The 16,726-nt window shown below is 31.7% G+C and overlaps 2 protein-coding genes across 10 annotated transcripts; both read right to left on the reverse strand.

Annotated features, from left to right (window-relative positions):
• Positions 1–4,573: 4,573 nt before the first annotated feature.
• Positions 4,574–5,885, reverse strand: LOC114425064 (protein EXORDIUM-like 3). The gene has a single exon (XM_028391810.1). The coding sequence runs from the start codon at positions 5,801–5,803 to the stop codon at positions 4,760–4,762; it is 1,044 nt and encodes a 347-aa protein (XP_028247611.1). The 5' UTR covers positions 5,804–5,885; the 3' UTR covers positions 4,574–4,759.
• Positions 5,886–8,292: 2,407 nt separating this feature from the next.
• On the reverse strand, positions 8,293–12,991 carry LOC114425771 (ribosome biogenesis protein 15-like). Of its 9 annotated transcripts, none has more exons than XR_003669282.1 (10): positions 12,681–12,990; positions 11,589–11,722; positions 10,968–11,063; positions 10,769–10,873; positions 10,640–10,695; positions 10,025–10,072; positions 9,837–9,923; positions 8,887–8,999; positions 8,712–8,773; positions 8,293–8,536 (listed from the first exon to the last, which is right to left on the reverse strand). XR_003669282.1 is itself a non-coding variant. In XM_028392726.1 (8 exons), the coding sequence occupies exons 2-6, from the start codon at positions 11,607–11,609 to the stop codon at positions 10,031–10,033; spliced, it is 330 nt and encodes a 109-aa protein (XP_028248527.1). In that variant the 5' UTR covers positions 11,610–11,722; positions 12,681–12,984; the 3' UTR covers positions 9,006–9,624; positions 9,911–9,923; positions 10,025–10,030. The 9 variants fall into 9 exon arrangements, 2 of the variants coding, with proteins under 2 accessions (XP_028248527.1, XP_028248528.1); XR_003669281.1 differs by having other exon boundaries at positions 9,837–9,874; positions 10,769–10,883; positions 12,681–12,986; XR_003669286.1 differs by lacking the exon at positions 10,640–10,695 and having other exon boundaries at positions 9,837–9,874; positions 10,769–10,883.
• Between the last annotated feature and the right edge of the window lie 3,735 nt (positions 12,992–16,726).

The following is a 16,726-nucleotide window of genomic DNA, read 5'->3' on the forward strand; positions in this document are numbered from 1 at the left end:
GTAGCTAGGGAAAAGGGAAAAGGCTCAAGAATTGCATCTGTGTTGCAAAATGCAAATGGAAATGGAAATTTTCTGATGTGGTCGAGATCAGAGTGTAAAAACGAGGAGCAACCGGTTCTCTTTTCGTTTTCTGGTTGGGTTTCTAAGGAGCAACCGGGTTTTTTTGTGTCTAGTACAGAACAAAAACGTGCCCCACTTTTAAAAAAAGAGATCCCAAAAGCATTTTCAAGATTGATTTTTCAAAAAAGAAAAAGGAGTACATCATAAGCCTCACCTCACAAATCCCCATAAAGTTATCTTAAAAAATTTGAGAAAGGGGCAGAGGCTAGGTCCGTGGGCCCTGCCCACGCCTCATCATTTGTTTGGTTTTGTGATTTCTCAGGCACGTGTACACAACATGTACATCTATCATCTATGCCAATATAATGTATGGTAGTAGTATGATGCTCAATTGGAAGGAAATTAACCACTGAATACTCAATACCAAATTCTCCTTCACTTTTAAAAATAAAAATATAAATTTGATAATTCATATAATATAATAAAAATATATAAATAATAAATTTTAAAAAAATATTTAAAATTATATTACATATTCACGCGACACGTATTATTATTCTTTCATAAATATCTGTCGAGTCACGTATCATCTTGTATATTTGAATAATACAATATATTTTTATTAAATTCATTTTAGGATTGAAATATTTATCATAAACAGGTTTGGTCTATACGAATTCATACACAATATAGACAAAAAATACTTGTTTTGAGTTTAGATATAATGTTTTCCATTCAAGTAGATTATATTGAGAGAGGATAAAATTATTATATATGATAAAATTATTCCTCTAAACATTTAACATGATTATATATCTAAGATTTAATCTTAAGACATGTAGTTAAATTGAAATAACTTTATCTAAGTTAATCAACATGTTTGATAGTATATGAAAAAAGCCTGTATTAAATGAATATAAATTTGTAACTTAAAAAATGGGTATAAAAGAACCTTATTATTAGTACATATTATAAGAAATTAAGATAAAATGACTTTGGTAATTTATATGTTGCTTGGTTATAAAGTATAGACAAGGGAAAAACAAAATGGACAGGTATATATACATACTGTTCTATTAAGTACAAATTCACGTGTCTGCTACTGTTAATTTTCCTCTGAGAATGTTAGGTGTCTACTATATAGAATTATTACTTCTCATTTGTTGTATCAATACTGAAATAAAGGGGGGGGGGGGGGGGGGGGGGGGGGGGAACTGCATAAGCATTCAAATTATTCGAACTATTGAGCATTACATGTCTGATTCGAATGATCCTTATCAAGCTTATAAATATGGGAGCAATCTTTCGGATGAGTTAAAATATGAAATCAGATTTATCCTTTCATAAAGAACAACTCGAGTGATAAGCTAAGCTTCCATAACATACTTAATGGAAAAATCACAGAACTTTGACGAGAATTAAGTTTTTAGTTTCAAATGTATTTCAATGCATTTTAATACTTACCTTTTCACATTTTTTTATATGTGTGGAATCTTTCCTCAATTTAAGGATAAGCAGGAATAATTGATGACATAAGTTCTGATAGGTAATAGCACTGTAGATTAAGACATTAAGTTATTGGCTTGTATTTTAGATGTCATTAGATTATGTTTTTGAGAGAATTCTAGCCGCTCCATGGAATAATAATACATGTCAACTTAATTTTTTTTGGGCGGCATGGCGAGAATCATCATTTCAGCTTGAATATATATAATTTAATGAATGGTGGAACTTGGAAGTTCTCATGCGTAGGATCGATTAATAATGGAATCATTTGCTTGGTTTAAGGATAGGTAGAAAATAATATAAATAACTGCCTACAGACTTTTCCACGAGGATTACTCTTGCCATAATTCTTTGAAGTTAAAAATGATATTATGTAAACGTTTGAAAAAAATTATAATTTTTTAAAAATTTTATTCATATTAATATTTTTTATTAAGAAATCATCAAAATTTTAATTTATTTTTTAATAAATTTTATAATTAAGTTTATAACTTAAACTTATTAAATAAATGTTTTCTTAAATCATTTATTTGAACAAACATATATGCTGCATTTAACTTGTCGAAAAAAGTATCCACTAAGATCAATATAGTGACGAGAGGTTGGAGTAAAACACATGAGATTATAAATTTAAAACTTAGTGTCATCATTGTACACTAAAAACTTAACAAAAAAAGTTATTAGTAATATAGTGTCCAAATCGAGCTAGTATTGTACTCAAATGAATGATCAACTTAAACGGAAATGAGTTAGAAGCATACAGTCAAATAATACACCGATTTCAATAATTGATGCTTTTTTCTCCACCAAAGGATTAATCAGTGATGCTTAATTAAAGTAGCAAAGCATGATTGATGATTCCAATGTAAGTCCTCCACGACACTCGTTTTAATTTTAAAGATTCCAAAAGTGATTTTAATGATAATTTCCTCGAAGACAAGACAGCATTGGTGTCACATTAAAGGCTATATAAATCATTAGTATTTAGTAAAATATTTTAGACAAATCTTTTGTACTCAAATATAAGGAAAATTAATTAATATAATTTAATTTTACTAATCACTAAATTCTGTTTTTGTTGTTTATAATTGAGTTTGGAGAAACAATTACCTTATGTATTAAAAGTATTATTTAATTAATTTAAAATATAATAAAATATATTAATTTTTGTATCATGTTTAATGTGTTTTTATGTAATTTTTACCATCAAAATTGTCGTAGATATGTGCAATATAAAATCAACTAGTCAAACTGATCTTCATGTCATTTTATCTAAATGTAGAGTTATTTTATCATATATTGTAAGCTTTAAGATGAATTTTGTAAGATGACAAAGTCAATCATGTTGTTCATTCTCTCAAAGGACATGAACTCTTTGATGTTATTCCCTCGTGTATTAAACACTTTTATTTGGAATGAAATATCATAACTTTTTTCCTTTATAAAAAAGGTATTTTTTACTAAATAATATTACTGATTTTTTACTTAATATCCTAAAGATATTACGTAATAATGTGTGAATGAAATGACACAAATTACTTAAGTTTAATAAATAATATTAAATTTAAATTTTAAATATGTAATCATATTAAATACTTAGAGATAGGTTTTTCTCGTTCATAATAATTTTATTTAACTCGAACAAAGTTATCTCCTTTAAAAATGTATGTGTTTTCTACAAAAGAAAAATAATATCCCAAAAGACATTTATTAATATTATACTTTTTTTTTTAAATGATAAGTTGCACTGACAAAAAAAATGAATTTCAACTATGTTGCCACCCAACTCTAAGACACCCTTAGCAAGCCAAATAATTATATAAAAGAAACAGGTAAATACACAAAAAAAAAAAAAAATGGGGAGATGGGACCAATACCAATGAACAAGAGAGATCAACAAAATCTATAGTTAGGAACAATACCCAGATTAATATTATACATTTATCTGAGTGGTGTACATTTTATTTATTTAAAGAAAGAATTTAATATTTGATACTAATAAATTTATAATAAATCGTATACACTACTTAATCAAAATCAAGTAAATTATCCCCGGGTTACATGTTTCATTGCACAATCAAGTTATATCAGTCTTTTTCATAGACGAACATGTTATATCACTTAAACATGCTGGTATAGCTAGATTTAAACAATTTTTATACACGAATCAATAGGTTCAAAATCATTTTAACTTAACTAATAATTTCATGTTTAAACCTAAGTATAAAATTATGTTAAATTCTGTATAAAAAAAAAAGAGAGAGAGAAGAAAAAACTTTACTATTGTTCATAATATTCTTGAACAGTACAGTAAGTACAATAATGCCTTTTCTGAAAAATAAGACTATTGCTTAAATGAAATACTTTTACAAATTCCAATACATATTTTCAAATTTGAATGTATAAAATAAAGAAGAAAGAAAAGTACTTTTAATCTCTCGCCACTGAAATTCAAATATGAACCAAGTGTATAACAGTAAAAAAAAAAAAAAAGGGTTTCGGTGATTTTGGATAGTAGAATACAGTATGAATATGAATGAATGGAATTACAAAGTAGTAGTGGTAGTAACAGATAATGGTGTATAGTTGCGTTTGAGACCCTACCCCTGATAAGTGTAATAATTGCATTATTCGTATTTCAGTTATTTTGTTTTTTGGGTAAGAAGGGTCCTTGGTAGGTTTTGAAGGACAGGAGAATGGGCAATCGGCAATAGTGGGACTGGGCTGCAACAGCAACATCAGCGAAGCTTTGCTAGTCGCATTCAATCACAGCCATAGCCATAGGAGTATCTAGCAATGCCATGCCTATTCAACATTCATTGAATCATTTCATTTAATTTCCGCCCCTTCTATTCTTTCTTTCCAGAAATGAAACAAATTTAAGTAATATGCACACACACACCTAATCCTATTTAATTCCATCAATATTGTTAGCAACAACCACTCCTACTCCTCTTCCAATCTTCATAGCAACCTCATAAGTCATACCCTTACGCAACGCAATCTCTTTAGACACCAAAAAGGCTTATAATCTTTCTTGATATAAACTATGATATAACAATAACAATAAAATTACATTATTTGCATTAATGAACAAACTTAACTAACTTAACAAAATTACCAGACTCCCACAGAAGCACAAGACCAAACCCAAGAAAGAAAGAAAAATCTAGCACATTGACTGAGGAGATGATCAGTGATCAAGCGCATTAGGTCCAGTACAGTAATTGAGAACGTGACTCCACAGCCACTGAACAAGGAACTTCCGTCTGATCCCATTCATGTTATAGGTGGCGCCATCTCGAGCGTCGAAAACCTGACCGGTGTAGGATCCACCGCCACCGGTGCCGTAAATCCCCTCACAGAGATCGGCAATCTCGACGGGGAAAGAGGGGTCCTGACCCGCATACCAAGCATTCGCCAACGGGTTCGTTGCCAGTTCAGCCATCTCGTGTCCAATCACACTTATCATGCCGTCAACCCCAACGTCGCCGTTTGGGGACTTAAACGGTTTCCGGTTAGGGATATACGCGGGCACCGAAAACGGATAAGCACACTGTCCAGGGCAGAACTTTGCCGAGTTACCCACCCAAGCGTACGGAAGAGTATACCCAACCAACGAGGGAAACGTGAAGTAGTGGAACCCACACACCGACGTGCAGAAATCCTGAACGTACACGTCATCGGCCGTGAGCAAGAGGTATAACCCGCTTCTAGGGTTGATCGGCAAGGGTCTCGTTTTGCCTGTGATGGCGCTCTTTATCACAGACTGTATTGATAACCGGGTCAGTGATTTGCCGTGGGAATAGAACCGGTCGTTCTTCTCCTCGCCGAGTCGAACCGATTTTGAAATGTTGGCGCCGGTTTGGTCCGTGTAGAGCTGCACGGTGCGCCACCATCCGGCCACGGAGGGGTGCGGCGAGTTCGCGGCGGAGATTGAATTTATGAACTCGCGGATGATCTTCTTCTGGCTCCGCTCCCACTTGCCGTACCAGATGGTGTGGACGGTGATGTTGGTCGTCAGGACCGGTCCCATGTGGTACCTCAGCTTCACGAACTCCGAGGACCCCTCGTATTTCTTGGAGTCCCCGAAGGCATAATCGCTGATGTTCATTTTGTTGCTCTGGGGCCAAGGCCGCCATGCCGAAACCGGGCCCACCACCGAGAGGAGGAGGAGGAGCGTGAAGGAGAGAAGCGCCGAACACGGCGGCGATGGGGCGGAGAGGCCCTGGCACATTTTGTGAGAGAGTGGGGGGTGGGGGGAGGGAGTAGTAGCTGGTGTTAGTGAGCTGAGAGCTCCCAGGTACAAAACGTGATGTTTCAGTGGGTGAAGCTTCTTTATATTATACACCCCAAACAAAACACTTTTTATTTAAATTTTTTAAAGGAAAAAAAAAACAACAACATCAACAATAACAGCGTGAATGTGAACAAGTGGATTATCTTGAGCGGCGAAATTAGTAGGTAATTAATTTAAAAATGTGATCAATTTGGACATATTTGGGAAAAATGAATGAGAAGTTAGAAAAGAAAGAGAAAAAAAAAAAAGTAGAAATTGTTTGATTTGTATTTTTGGTGACATTGATTTGCGGGTAATGGAAGACAGTTAGATTCTTAAAGTGAAGGAGGAGGGGTGTGGGGCCCAAGGAAGTGAGAGAGGAGAGGCATGATTTACATTGATGATGGTGGTTGTCGTCATCTGATTTGAGATTTCCTTCCTGATCCTTTGCGCGGGAAAATAAAGGTTAGGGGCAAGTTGGGAATATTTAGAGAGAAAATTACTATAATAGAATTATTGTAGAAATACAAATTTGATTGAAGCGAAGAAGGGGGGGGGGGACCGCAAATGAAACAAGTGTGGTCCGATCCCCACCTATTGGCTGTTGCCCTGTTGGATGATCGATACGATGCTCCCATCTACTTCTTCTGTAACTCTCCTTCCCTCCCTGTCCTTTCTGCTTTCCTCTTTTTTCCTTTTTTTTTTTTTTTTTTTTGTTTCATCGACTTTAATTTAACTTTACCCACCCCTCTCCTTCTTATACCTTATTTTCAGAGAAAATTTTAGAAATAGTTCGCGGCGAAATTTATGAGGAGTCTGAGTAAAAACTATAAAGAAAATCCTCATGATTAAAGTGAAGATGAGACCAAAAGTAGAATAAAATGAAGATGAGGTTGGGCTTTGGGTGTTGGGTGTTGGGTACACTACAATTACAATAATAACTCCCTCGGTCCATATAAGACACAGATATGGTTGCAACGCTGTAGGAGGGGAATGTCAGTTTTGTACCCTTCACATCAGCTTCTGCTACTTTGTTTACATGATCTGTTACATATATTGGATGCGTTCCAACATTAACTGAATATGTGCAACCTTTAAACACACCTTACAGTGGTGCTTTGTCTCTTGCTCTGTTTTTAATGCCTGCGACCAAAGCCTGAGAATCTGCAAATAGGATACGCTTTCAAGCTTGTTATTAACCTGAATTGCCGTCCCAGAAAGAAAAGGATTCAATTTGTTACATGTGAGTAATAGTAATGTTTTGCTTCGAGTGGGAAATTTAAGAATTCAGAGTTTTTTCAATTAAATAGAAAACAAGCACCTTATAGCCATAAATAATATTGGAGTACATTATTCGTATTAATTAAGATTTTGAACAAAGATTAGAAAGAAAGAAAAATGTGGTTTTAATAAAGGGTTTTGAACAAAGGCGGAAGTCAAACAGCCTAGTAGGGAGCACTATGCCCAAAAACGAAGAACAGAGTAGACCAGAGCAACCGGGCCCCGGAGCATAGATATTTTGGGTCGAACAAACTACAATTCAAGTTCCACGCAAGCTTCCATGTAGATCATCACCTAACTTTATGGATTCCCGTTGCTCTCTCTAATTATCGTTCCATAAGTCTCCCCGTTCAACTATAAAATGCCAGCATTTGTCTCACACTTTATTTTTCAATTTTTTCTCAATTTCCTCTCCTCCTTTCTATTTTTCCTTTACTTCTTCGTTACCAAACACGTCCTTAATTTTCTGTACATGATTAGTGTGAGTTTTTTTTACTTGAGCATAGATATAACCATTCTCAAATAACATGACCCACATTTAATTTAGTGTTTTCTTTGGATCATATTTTTTAATTTCACCAAATTTAATCTAAGATTTTATTTAAAAAATCCAAATTCAATTTCACTTAAATCAACATAATATTAGTAGAGTGTGCGGATTTTGTGTTTATTTATACAAAAATGATGCATTTTGATTGTAGATCCCTATTTTTGTTTCAAGGAGTAGAATAGAGAGGAAGAAAACAAATAAAAATGATGGAAATTGAGGAAAAATAAAACAAAACAAGATATATTATTAGGATATATAGGAATAGAAAGAAAGTGTTGGAATTTCTCTTTGCTTGTTTGGAAAAGTGAAAATAAATAAATAAATAACTTAAATAAAAATAATTTTTTCATATAATACTTTTTCTTTACATAAATTATTTTTCAGTCTTTTATTGTCAAAGAGTACAAGAGTTGAAATAATAGATCATCATTTTCAATGAACAGTAGCAACCTTGTGGGGGAAATATATTTTTCTTTCCTTTCCGGGTCAACAAATATATAATTTTCTGAGTTCAAAATAATATGGTAACTTTTATGGTCTGATTCGAGAATGGACTGAATAAACACCGTACCGAAAATTTCCAAGGTCACTTTAATTGCACATGTTAACAATCTACAGTCCTGGCAAATATATTGAGAATTTATTTTATTTAAAAAAATAAAAAGTTTTAAGTGAAGGTGATAACTGCTGATGAATATACAAAATGAATGATTCTATAAATATTTTTTAAAATACAAAGTTTGCGAAGTCCCAAAACTACGAAGGCTGACGATTGTACAATGCTAATACTTGAAATCCTAAAACAGCAGTCTGTTGTGAAACCTCGTGACATGTAGATCAGCAGCCATCATCTAACGTATCTAAGGGAAGAACGGTAACAAAACAACCTCGGTTAAATTAAGTTCTCTAATACCTCTCAGGATATAGATATACAGAAAAATCATCTATTTACATAATAAGTAGAATAGCAAAAATAAACCCAGATAGACATAAAGACAATAGAATGCATACAAATGACACAAGCAGAACACGTACCGAGGTTAGCCCAATCAGTCTTCAAACTTCATTTTCTTTGGAGCAGGCTGAATGTTAACCACCTGCAACAGCCATTACATATGTAACATGGGAGCAAAACTCAAGATGTGGACTTCTATATCTTTTTACAAAAACAAATAAGCAACCATAAATTGGTAAAGGCAGAAAAGCTCACACAATCTCAGGGCATTCATAATCAACGCCAGCAGCCTCTATCCTTTTACGTCGGTTTTTGTCATGTTTCATAATCTTTTCCACCAACTTCATGTGCTCTTCCAATGTTCTTTCCTGGAATGACAACATTAAGGAACAAAACAGACTTTCAATCAAACAGGTAGATTTTCTGATCCATTGAACTAGTCATCACACTTCCGTTCAATTTGGACCAAGTCCAATGGCTTGTGATGGTAATCGAATCCTCTCCATCAATAAAGGAAAAAGTCACATATTCACTTGATCCCCTCGATGCTATTGTAAATAAGAAACTAATTCTTTTACCCTTTAGTCAAGACACATAATAATGCCATTTTAAAGGATTGGCATTTCTACTCATTTTTTATGCATGTGGATATCAGTTAAAAGGCAATTCTAGGCTTTTTGGCAAACTCTTCTTGCACATTCTGTGACATGATACTTATCCTAAATCCTAGCTACTATTTGGGTTTCAGCACATGGTATCTTTTAAGGTCTGATTCTTTTGGGAGGATGGGTGATTGGGTTTAAGAATAATAATCTTGCCTAAAATCATCATGAACAAAAGTGTCACCATACTAATGGGCTTGTAGTGCTACAACTTCATAGAATTTCTATTCTATGGAACAGAGCTGATAATAAACCTATTTTATATATGATACCCAGAGATTGGAAAGCTTTAGTGCGCTGATTTATCTGTCTTTTTCTTTCACTCTAGCTAATGCCCCCCCCCCCCCCCCCCCCCCCCCCCCTCTAAAAAAAATAACATTTTAGGGAATTCCTGACGGTAATAATTTCTTCTAGTCTTCTAATAAATACTTTTTTTACAGAAAAGAAAAGACAGATAGACACTAACAGTCCAGTCCAGCACGATGGAAACACTTGATGAAACTTAAAATGAAAAAAGATAAGGAAAAAAAATTAATAACTTACAATTTTGGATTAGCATGCTACGGAGGTATCACATAAACCTGTTTAAAGGAGATAATTGTGCATAGTATCAGCTACAATTTTTGCTACCTACAAATCAAGCCATTATTAGAATGAAATTGCATTTTATGACAAAAATATAATAGCCACAAGTCAAAACACATCAAACAGTAAGCTGAAACTACCACTACCTCTGATTATTCAAATTCTATGTACCCAAAATGTCTTGATTTTCCCGCCTGTTAAACATCAAGAAACACATATGGTCAATATGAATCAACTAAAATCAATATCAATCATCAGAAAAATGATAATTCAACAACAAATAAAGATTTCTGAACCCATGTATTTAATGAAAGTTATGAAACAAATAAACTTGATGGCTCAAAAGCCATACTTCCAAAAGTTAAGAAGCAAACAAAAGCAAAATTAATAGGTATTGACTCATGCAGGCTTTATCTTACAGGAAGTGAGTGCTAAAGATGAGGAACTAATAACTATTAAGGAAAGGTTTGAAGGTTTTGCATTTGAAGCTTTTCTTAAATTAACACACACACACAAACAGAGAATAAGAGAAGACAAATGTGAAGCATGACTACAACTACTGTGCAAAACCAAAATGAAACAACCTATTTTATAGGTAACGTCAGTCACATAAGAGTAAATAGATCAGTATAAACAAGTATGTCACAAATCCCCACCAAAAAGAAGTATGTCACAAATCATCATCAGTTGACACAATGGCACAATTGTATAAACAACAACACAGATAAAATAGGAAGCAAGTAAACAAGAATGCCACAAACCCTTTTATTTCTTGCAATTCTCAATTTCTTGATGGTTCTAAATTGTCCAATATAACCTACAAAAAGCAAATTATAAACGCATACTCCAAGAAAATCATCTAAACTTCAAAAAACAAAAACCATGAGTACCTTCCATCTCCTTCTCATAGAATCCATGTGGAATCCTACCCACATACAAAACAGTTGCAGTATTCTTCAGCAGCTTCTGTTCGGGTTGTTTGCAAACAGGACCACCTTCCAAGGACTTCAGCAATTGAGAAACAAAATTAAGAACACTATTGACAAAAATACTGAAAATTGAGAGCACAGTTTTTCAACGTTCACACACCAAAAAGTCAGCATCCTCGGATGGCTTATTAGTAGTTGCCCTTTTCAAATTCTTCATAGCTTTCTTTACCTTGGTCCCCATCTCACTATCCAAATCCTAAAACATTACATAACAGACTAGATAATTAACCATACAATCCAACAACCTCCATACAGTAATATGCAAAAGAAACAGCTAATTTCTTAAATACAAGACACTGGACACAGAGAGAGAGAGAGAGAGAGAGAGAGAGAAAGTCAAAAGAAATGAAATGAGTAACATAACAAAAGATTTAAATTGATAATCAATCTTCGTACAATCTCATGAATACCTTTTTCCTATTCTAACAAGCCTCGCAAAAAATATTAGGAGATATTATTTTACAACATAAGCAATTGATCTATTCTCAAAAAATCCCAAAACAGGATGAAATTATTATATCTTTAAGAAATGTATATTCACCTTTTCAAACCTACTTGCTAAGTTTTACATTTTTCCTATGATAATCGTACTCGCAAAAATATGAAAGCATTATTTTATAAGATTTTATATTATATTTCAAGCCGACTTTTTCAGAAGTTAAAAAATAAATAATATTTCAACAATATTAGTGTCATTATTCATTCAAAGGTGCCAACTCACATGTCTGACTGACTGAGCCATGGAGGTGTTGGTTCAAATGCTTGGCTCGACATCTTTTTTTAATTGTCACCTAATGAGGAGTGTCCTACACATATAAGGCAGTTGCTGATGGAAACGTGTACAACACTGTGACACTTCACATAAGAGAGGTTTCAGTGCTTCATAGAATATGCTGAATTAGAAATTCAGAATGTGATGTAAGTTTAATTGGGGAGGTTGAAGGTTGATGACTAGTTCTATTTATTTATATATATGTAGAAGAAAAAAGTGCTAGTATTTAAAGGTTGCACACTTGGTGATTTCAATGAGAAACCTGTTGAATTTACACTAATATTATTGTTTTGATTTGCTCCACACTGATGCAGTGATCCCAGTCTTTGAACTCAATTTAATAATTAATTTCAAACTTCCATCACGTGTTCTACTTTCATCTGTTTGAAGAGTACTATAATGCAAAATACAACACAATGCAAACAAATTCTTAACACAGAATGAAAGCTAATTCATAATCTCATATACACACTTCTTCCTTGTTACATGTAGCTTGCTAGTTTCAATGTCCTGACTAGATTTCCTATTTGTTTCCATAAAAGAAAACACAATTTACTAAGAGAAATTTATTATACAAAGTATCTTATTTCGTAAGAAAACAAATGTAACAAACATGTAAGAATAGGACAATTACAAACAATCAATCATTTGTTAAATGTCATTCAGTAGTTTAGCAATGTTAGGTAAACTCTGATATCTTTGAACGTTTTTAATTATAATGCCTAGAGTAAATTTTCAAACCGGATCCTAAATCATCAGCAAGGTGCTGCTGCAAGAACCAAATATTTCCATCCGTCCACAAACACGGTTTTGGTGTTTATTCACTTTGGAGTTATTACCAGTTTTTTTGCTGATTTAACCATCAGTATGATTTGTTTACCACTAGCACTTTTCCTCATCATGTATACATACTTCAGATAGCTCAAGAAGTATCCATCAATAACAGAGATTAATAACAACAAAAAAGTCATGAGTATCAAACAGATTAACCAGAGAGACACTATCGACAGCATATATAGAATATAGACGATTTATTCAAACCTTGTTGCTAGGCATCAAAACTCTGTGGCCTAGCTTAATGTTTATTCAACAACTCTGTTTTGTCTCCTTCACACTACTAACTCAAACAAAAAGGACGAAGAAAATAAGTAGATAAGAAAACCAGGGAGAATAGAGAAGAAAAGAGAGTCAGAATGACACCACAACAATGAGAAAATCAGTAGCTTAATTCAAGTTCGATAAGGATTTTGATTATGAGAGACGAGCGTGAGAGTCGCCGAGAATAAGAGAGGCCTACAGTGATAGGGTTTTGACTTTTAAGAACGAAATGGACTGGGTCATTTGGTGCACTGCACTTTATTAGAAAAAAAGGTGCACCCAATTGCTGTTAACAATACAAACCGATACAATTTAAACCTTTTTAAAATACTCCTATTATTTTATTTTATTTTATTTTGGAAGACCCTTCCGGTTCATTTGCGTTATTTAGAAAAATTAATTATTTTTTTGGGTTATCACTCACCATAATATTAATATTAAGTATTCATCAATTTGCTTATGACTAATATTTATTTCGTGCTTTAATTGCACATAAATGTTTATTTATATAATTAAATTTATAATATATAAAGTATTTCAGTATATAAATTATATTATGGTTAAAAATTGTATACAATTTTATTTTTAATTACTGATAAATTATTTTAAAAGAATATTAAAATATAAGTTAAAATTAAAGATATTAAAAATGATAAGTTAAAAGAGACGAGGGTTTAAACATACCTTCATTAAAAAAATGATATGAGAACGGATGTTGCACCGACGTTGTTCTTGCATTATTTTTATATATATTAAAATGAAATTTGAATATTTTAATATCTCAATAATTTTTTTCAATTAAATAAAAATGTTATATAATATGAAACATTTATGCACCAATTGGAAGAAATAAAACATAAAAAATAGTAGTTTTTTAATAAAGTAAAACAAAATAATATTTTCGGATGAAATTATTTACCAAGAAGAAATGGTATATACCATATAGACTCTTGTCTTTAATTATACCAATTTTTTTATATATAAGACCAATTTAAGAATCATTAAAAAAACCAATATAAAAAGTCAAACATTTTTCATGAATCATCTTCATTAATCAACCATGTGTTGTTTCCAAATTTCTATTTTGTATTTGTAATGTTGATATGGATAATTAAAATTTTAACTTTTTTAATCCAAGATATTTTCCTACTAGTAGTTAAGGATTAATTTATTGAAATGTACTGAGAATACTACCTTCTCCTAATAATTTTTTTTTCAACCCATAATTTTTTTATCATATATACTTTAAGGGAATTTATTATGGGATTCCCTATGTTTTTTTTTCATTTACAAAATTTAAACTTGAGACTTTATTTAAGAAAATCGAGTCTAGTACCATTCAGGCCAACAACTTGTTAGTAAATCCATAAGGTTTGAATAGTGGTATAAGATTTTGTTGTGTTCATGTGTGGAAATAATTTATTCAATAGAAGAATTCGTGTTCAATTCTCTTGGGCAATAACAATCAAGTGCATCACACCCAAATTAAAATTTTACTTAATGAATTAAAAAACACTCACAATATTCAACACAAGATAAGAAAGATTAGGCTAAATGATCATTTTAGTCATTTATCTTAATTTTTTGGTTTAGTTTGGTTCTTTATTCTTTTAAAAATTTATTTTGATCCTTTATCTTATTTAAAAGATTCAAAATGATCTTTTATTTTTTTTAAAGTTCACTTTGATATCTTATCTTATTTTAAAAGTTCAAAATGATCCTTCAACTATTTAAATATATTCAAAATGTCATTTACCTTAAAGTGTGTTTGATTTGTTAAGAAATAAGGGAGTGAACAATACAAAAATATTTGTCCAACATTTGATTTTAAAAAATGATTAAGGGATAATACAAATAAAGAATAACAGACTTGACAAATACTCAAAAACTTGTAACCCACTAAGTCTCATACGACGTTTTGTCCACACCTTTTTTTCTTTTTCCATATGTGTCTCTTTCTCTAAACCTCCCTCTCCAAACATTGTACCTTGATCGCCAGCATGGGCACCTTGTTCATCAACGAGGGTTGTATGGACTATTGCCATTCCAGTTTTGCTCATTACTTTTTCCTTTTCATTGTTAATTTATTCAAATATTCTCATCGTCATCTTCCTCCTTTTTACTATGTTTTTTCTTTTGGCCAACTCGGGCTAGGCTACGCTGTCGCCACCGCTATTGCCGTGACCCTGTGGCGGCCTCATGCCGCCAAGCCCTGCACCCAGTGGTGTTAAGGGTTGCACCTCCTCTATGAAGGTGCCTCTCATTTGTTACACCGTCAAGTTACTAATGCACTTAGGGTTTTATAGTAAATTTTACATTGATTTGTCCAGTACATAAGCACAACAAATAAGATATAATACAAAATTGTATTGTGCATTGATCACCAAACAACGTACAATACAAAAAGTTGTTATGTGACCCAATTATTTGTTCAGTGTTGTTCTATTTGTCCTGTCTTTTTACCAAATCAAACGCATTCTTAGTGTTATTCAAAGTAGGGGTGGAAGTAGGTTGGACTGCCCGTCAAGGACCCATGGCTTGACTTGTTTAAGCCTAACAAAATAGCCCGTTTAACAATAATATTATAATTATTTTATTCAAATTATAAAATTATTTTAGTAGTTTGACAATTTGAATCATTTTAATCAATGTTTAGAATATGTTAATTTCTATAAGTATAGATGAGTAATAGGAATATGACTCTTTTATTTTGGTGAGATTTAGAAGATTTTGATAGCATATCACATGTAATGTTTATAAGCAAAATTTGTCTATATCGTTGTTTAAAATTGTCTTTAATGAAAATCTTTGAATTTTGTTTAAAAAATAATATTTTTAACACTCATTAATATGAAATTGACCTTTAGATGAGCTAGCCGACTTTTACAAAAGTGGAATCCAAGTCTAAAAATTGGTTCATGATGGGTAGCAAGTACAAGTTTGGACTATAAAAATATAAAACACGTTAAACTAGACTTAGGTAAGACCTAACCCAATCGAATTCATATTCACCCCCATTTTGAAGGATAAAGTTAAATATATTTAAATAGTTAAATGATCATTTCAAACATTTTTTTTAAATAAAATAATATATCAAAGTGGATTTTTTAAAAGATAAATGACTATTTTTAATTTTTTAAACAAGATAAAGGACTAAAGTAAACTTTTGGATAAATTTAATTTTTGTCCTCTTATTTTTTCAAATATACGATTTTAATCTTCATATTTTTTAATTGAGAAATTTTGTACTCCATTTTTTAAAAAATGGGATTTTAGTTCCCTTGTGTTTTAATTGAAACATCTTGTCCCCCTTTTTAAAAATTCTACAATTTTAGTCACCTTAGTCAATTTTAGACTTATTTTTATATTTTTTAATTATTTTTGATAAATTAAATTTGTTAACAATTAAATAATTTTCAGAAAATATTTTTATGTGGATAATAAATAAACATATATCAGTCAATATTTACAAAATATATAATTCAGTAACGTCTCAAATTTATCACAAGAATTAATGTTGTTGAATTTTTAAAAGTAACAAACAACATGTCTCGTTTAAAAATATGAGATTAAAATCACCAACTTTTTAAAAGTAAAAGATAAAACATTTCAATTAAAAAATAAAAGGACTAAAATTGTGAATTTGAAAAAAATAAAAAAATAAAAATTTTAACCTAAATTTTTAAAAAATAAATAATCATTTATATCTTTTAAATAAGATAAAATAACAAAATGATCATTTAACCAAAAGAATATATACTTTAGCGATATGTTTAGCTACTGATTATACCACAATATTGGTATTTAAATTTTGACATTTTTATTAATAAAATCGAAGCATATATTATAGAGTAGGGTTGGTTTACCGAGCTAGATCCCTTATTTAAATTTTGATTTAATTGACCAGGAAAATGAAGACGTAAGTCTTGTAGATAAATACAAACCGAAAGGAAAGGGAATCAGATGCAACATGCAACATGCAACAATCA

The sequence above is a fragment of the Glycine soja genome, chromosome 9 (assembly GCF_004193775.1).
Source record: "Glycine soja cultivar W05 chromosome 9, ASM419377v2, whole genome shotgun sequence".
In the NCBI taxonomy this organism is placed as follows: domain Eukaryota; kingdom Viridiplantae; phylum Streptophyta; class Magnoliopsida; order Fabales; family Fabaceae; genus Glycine; species Glycine soja.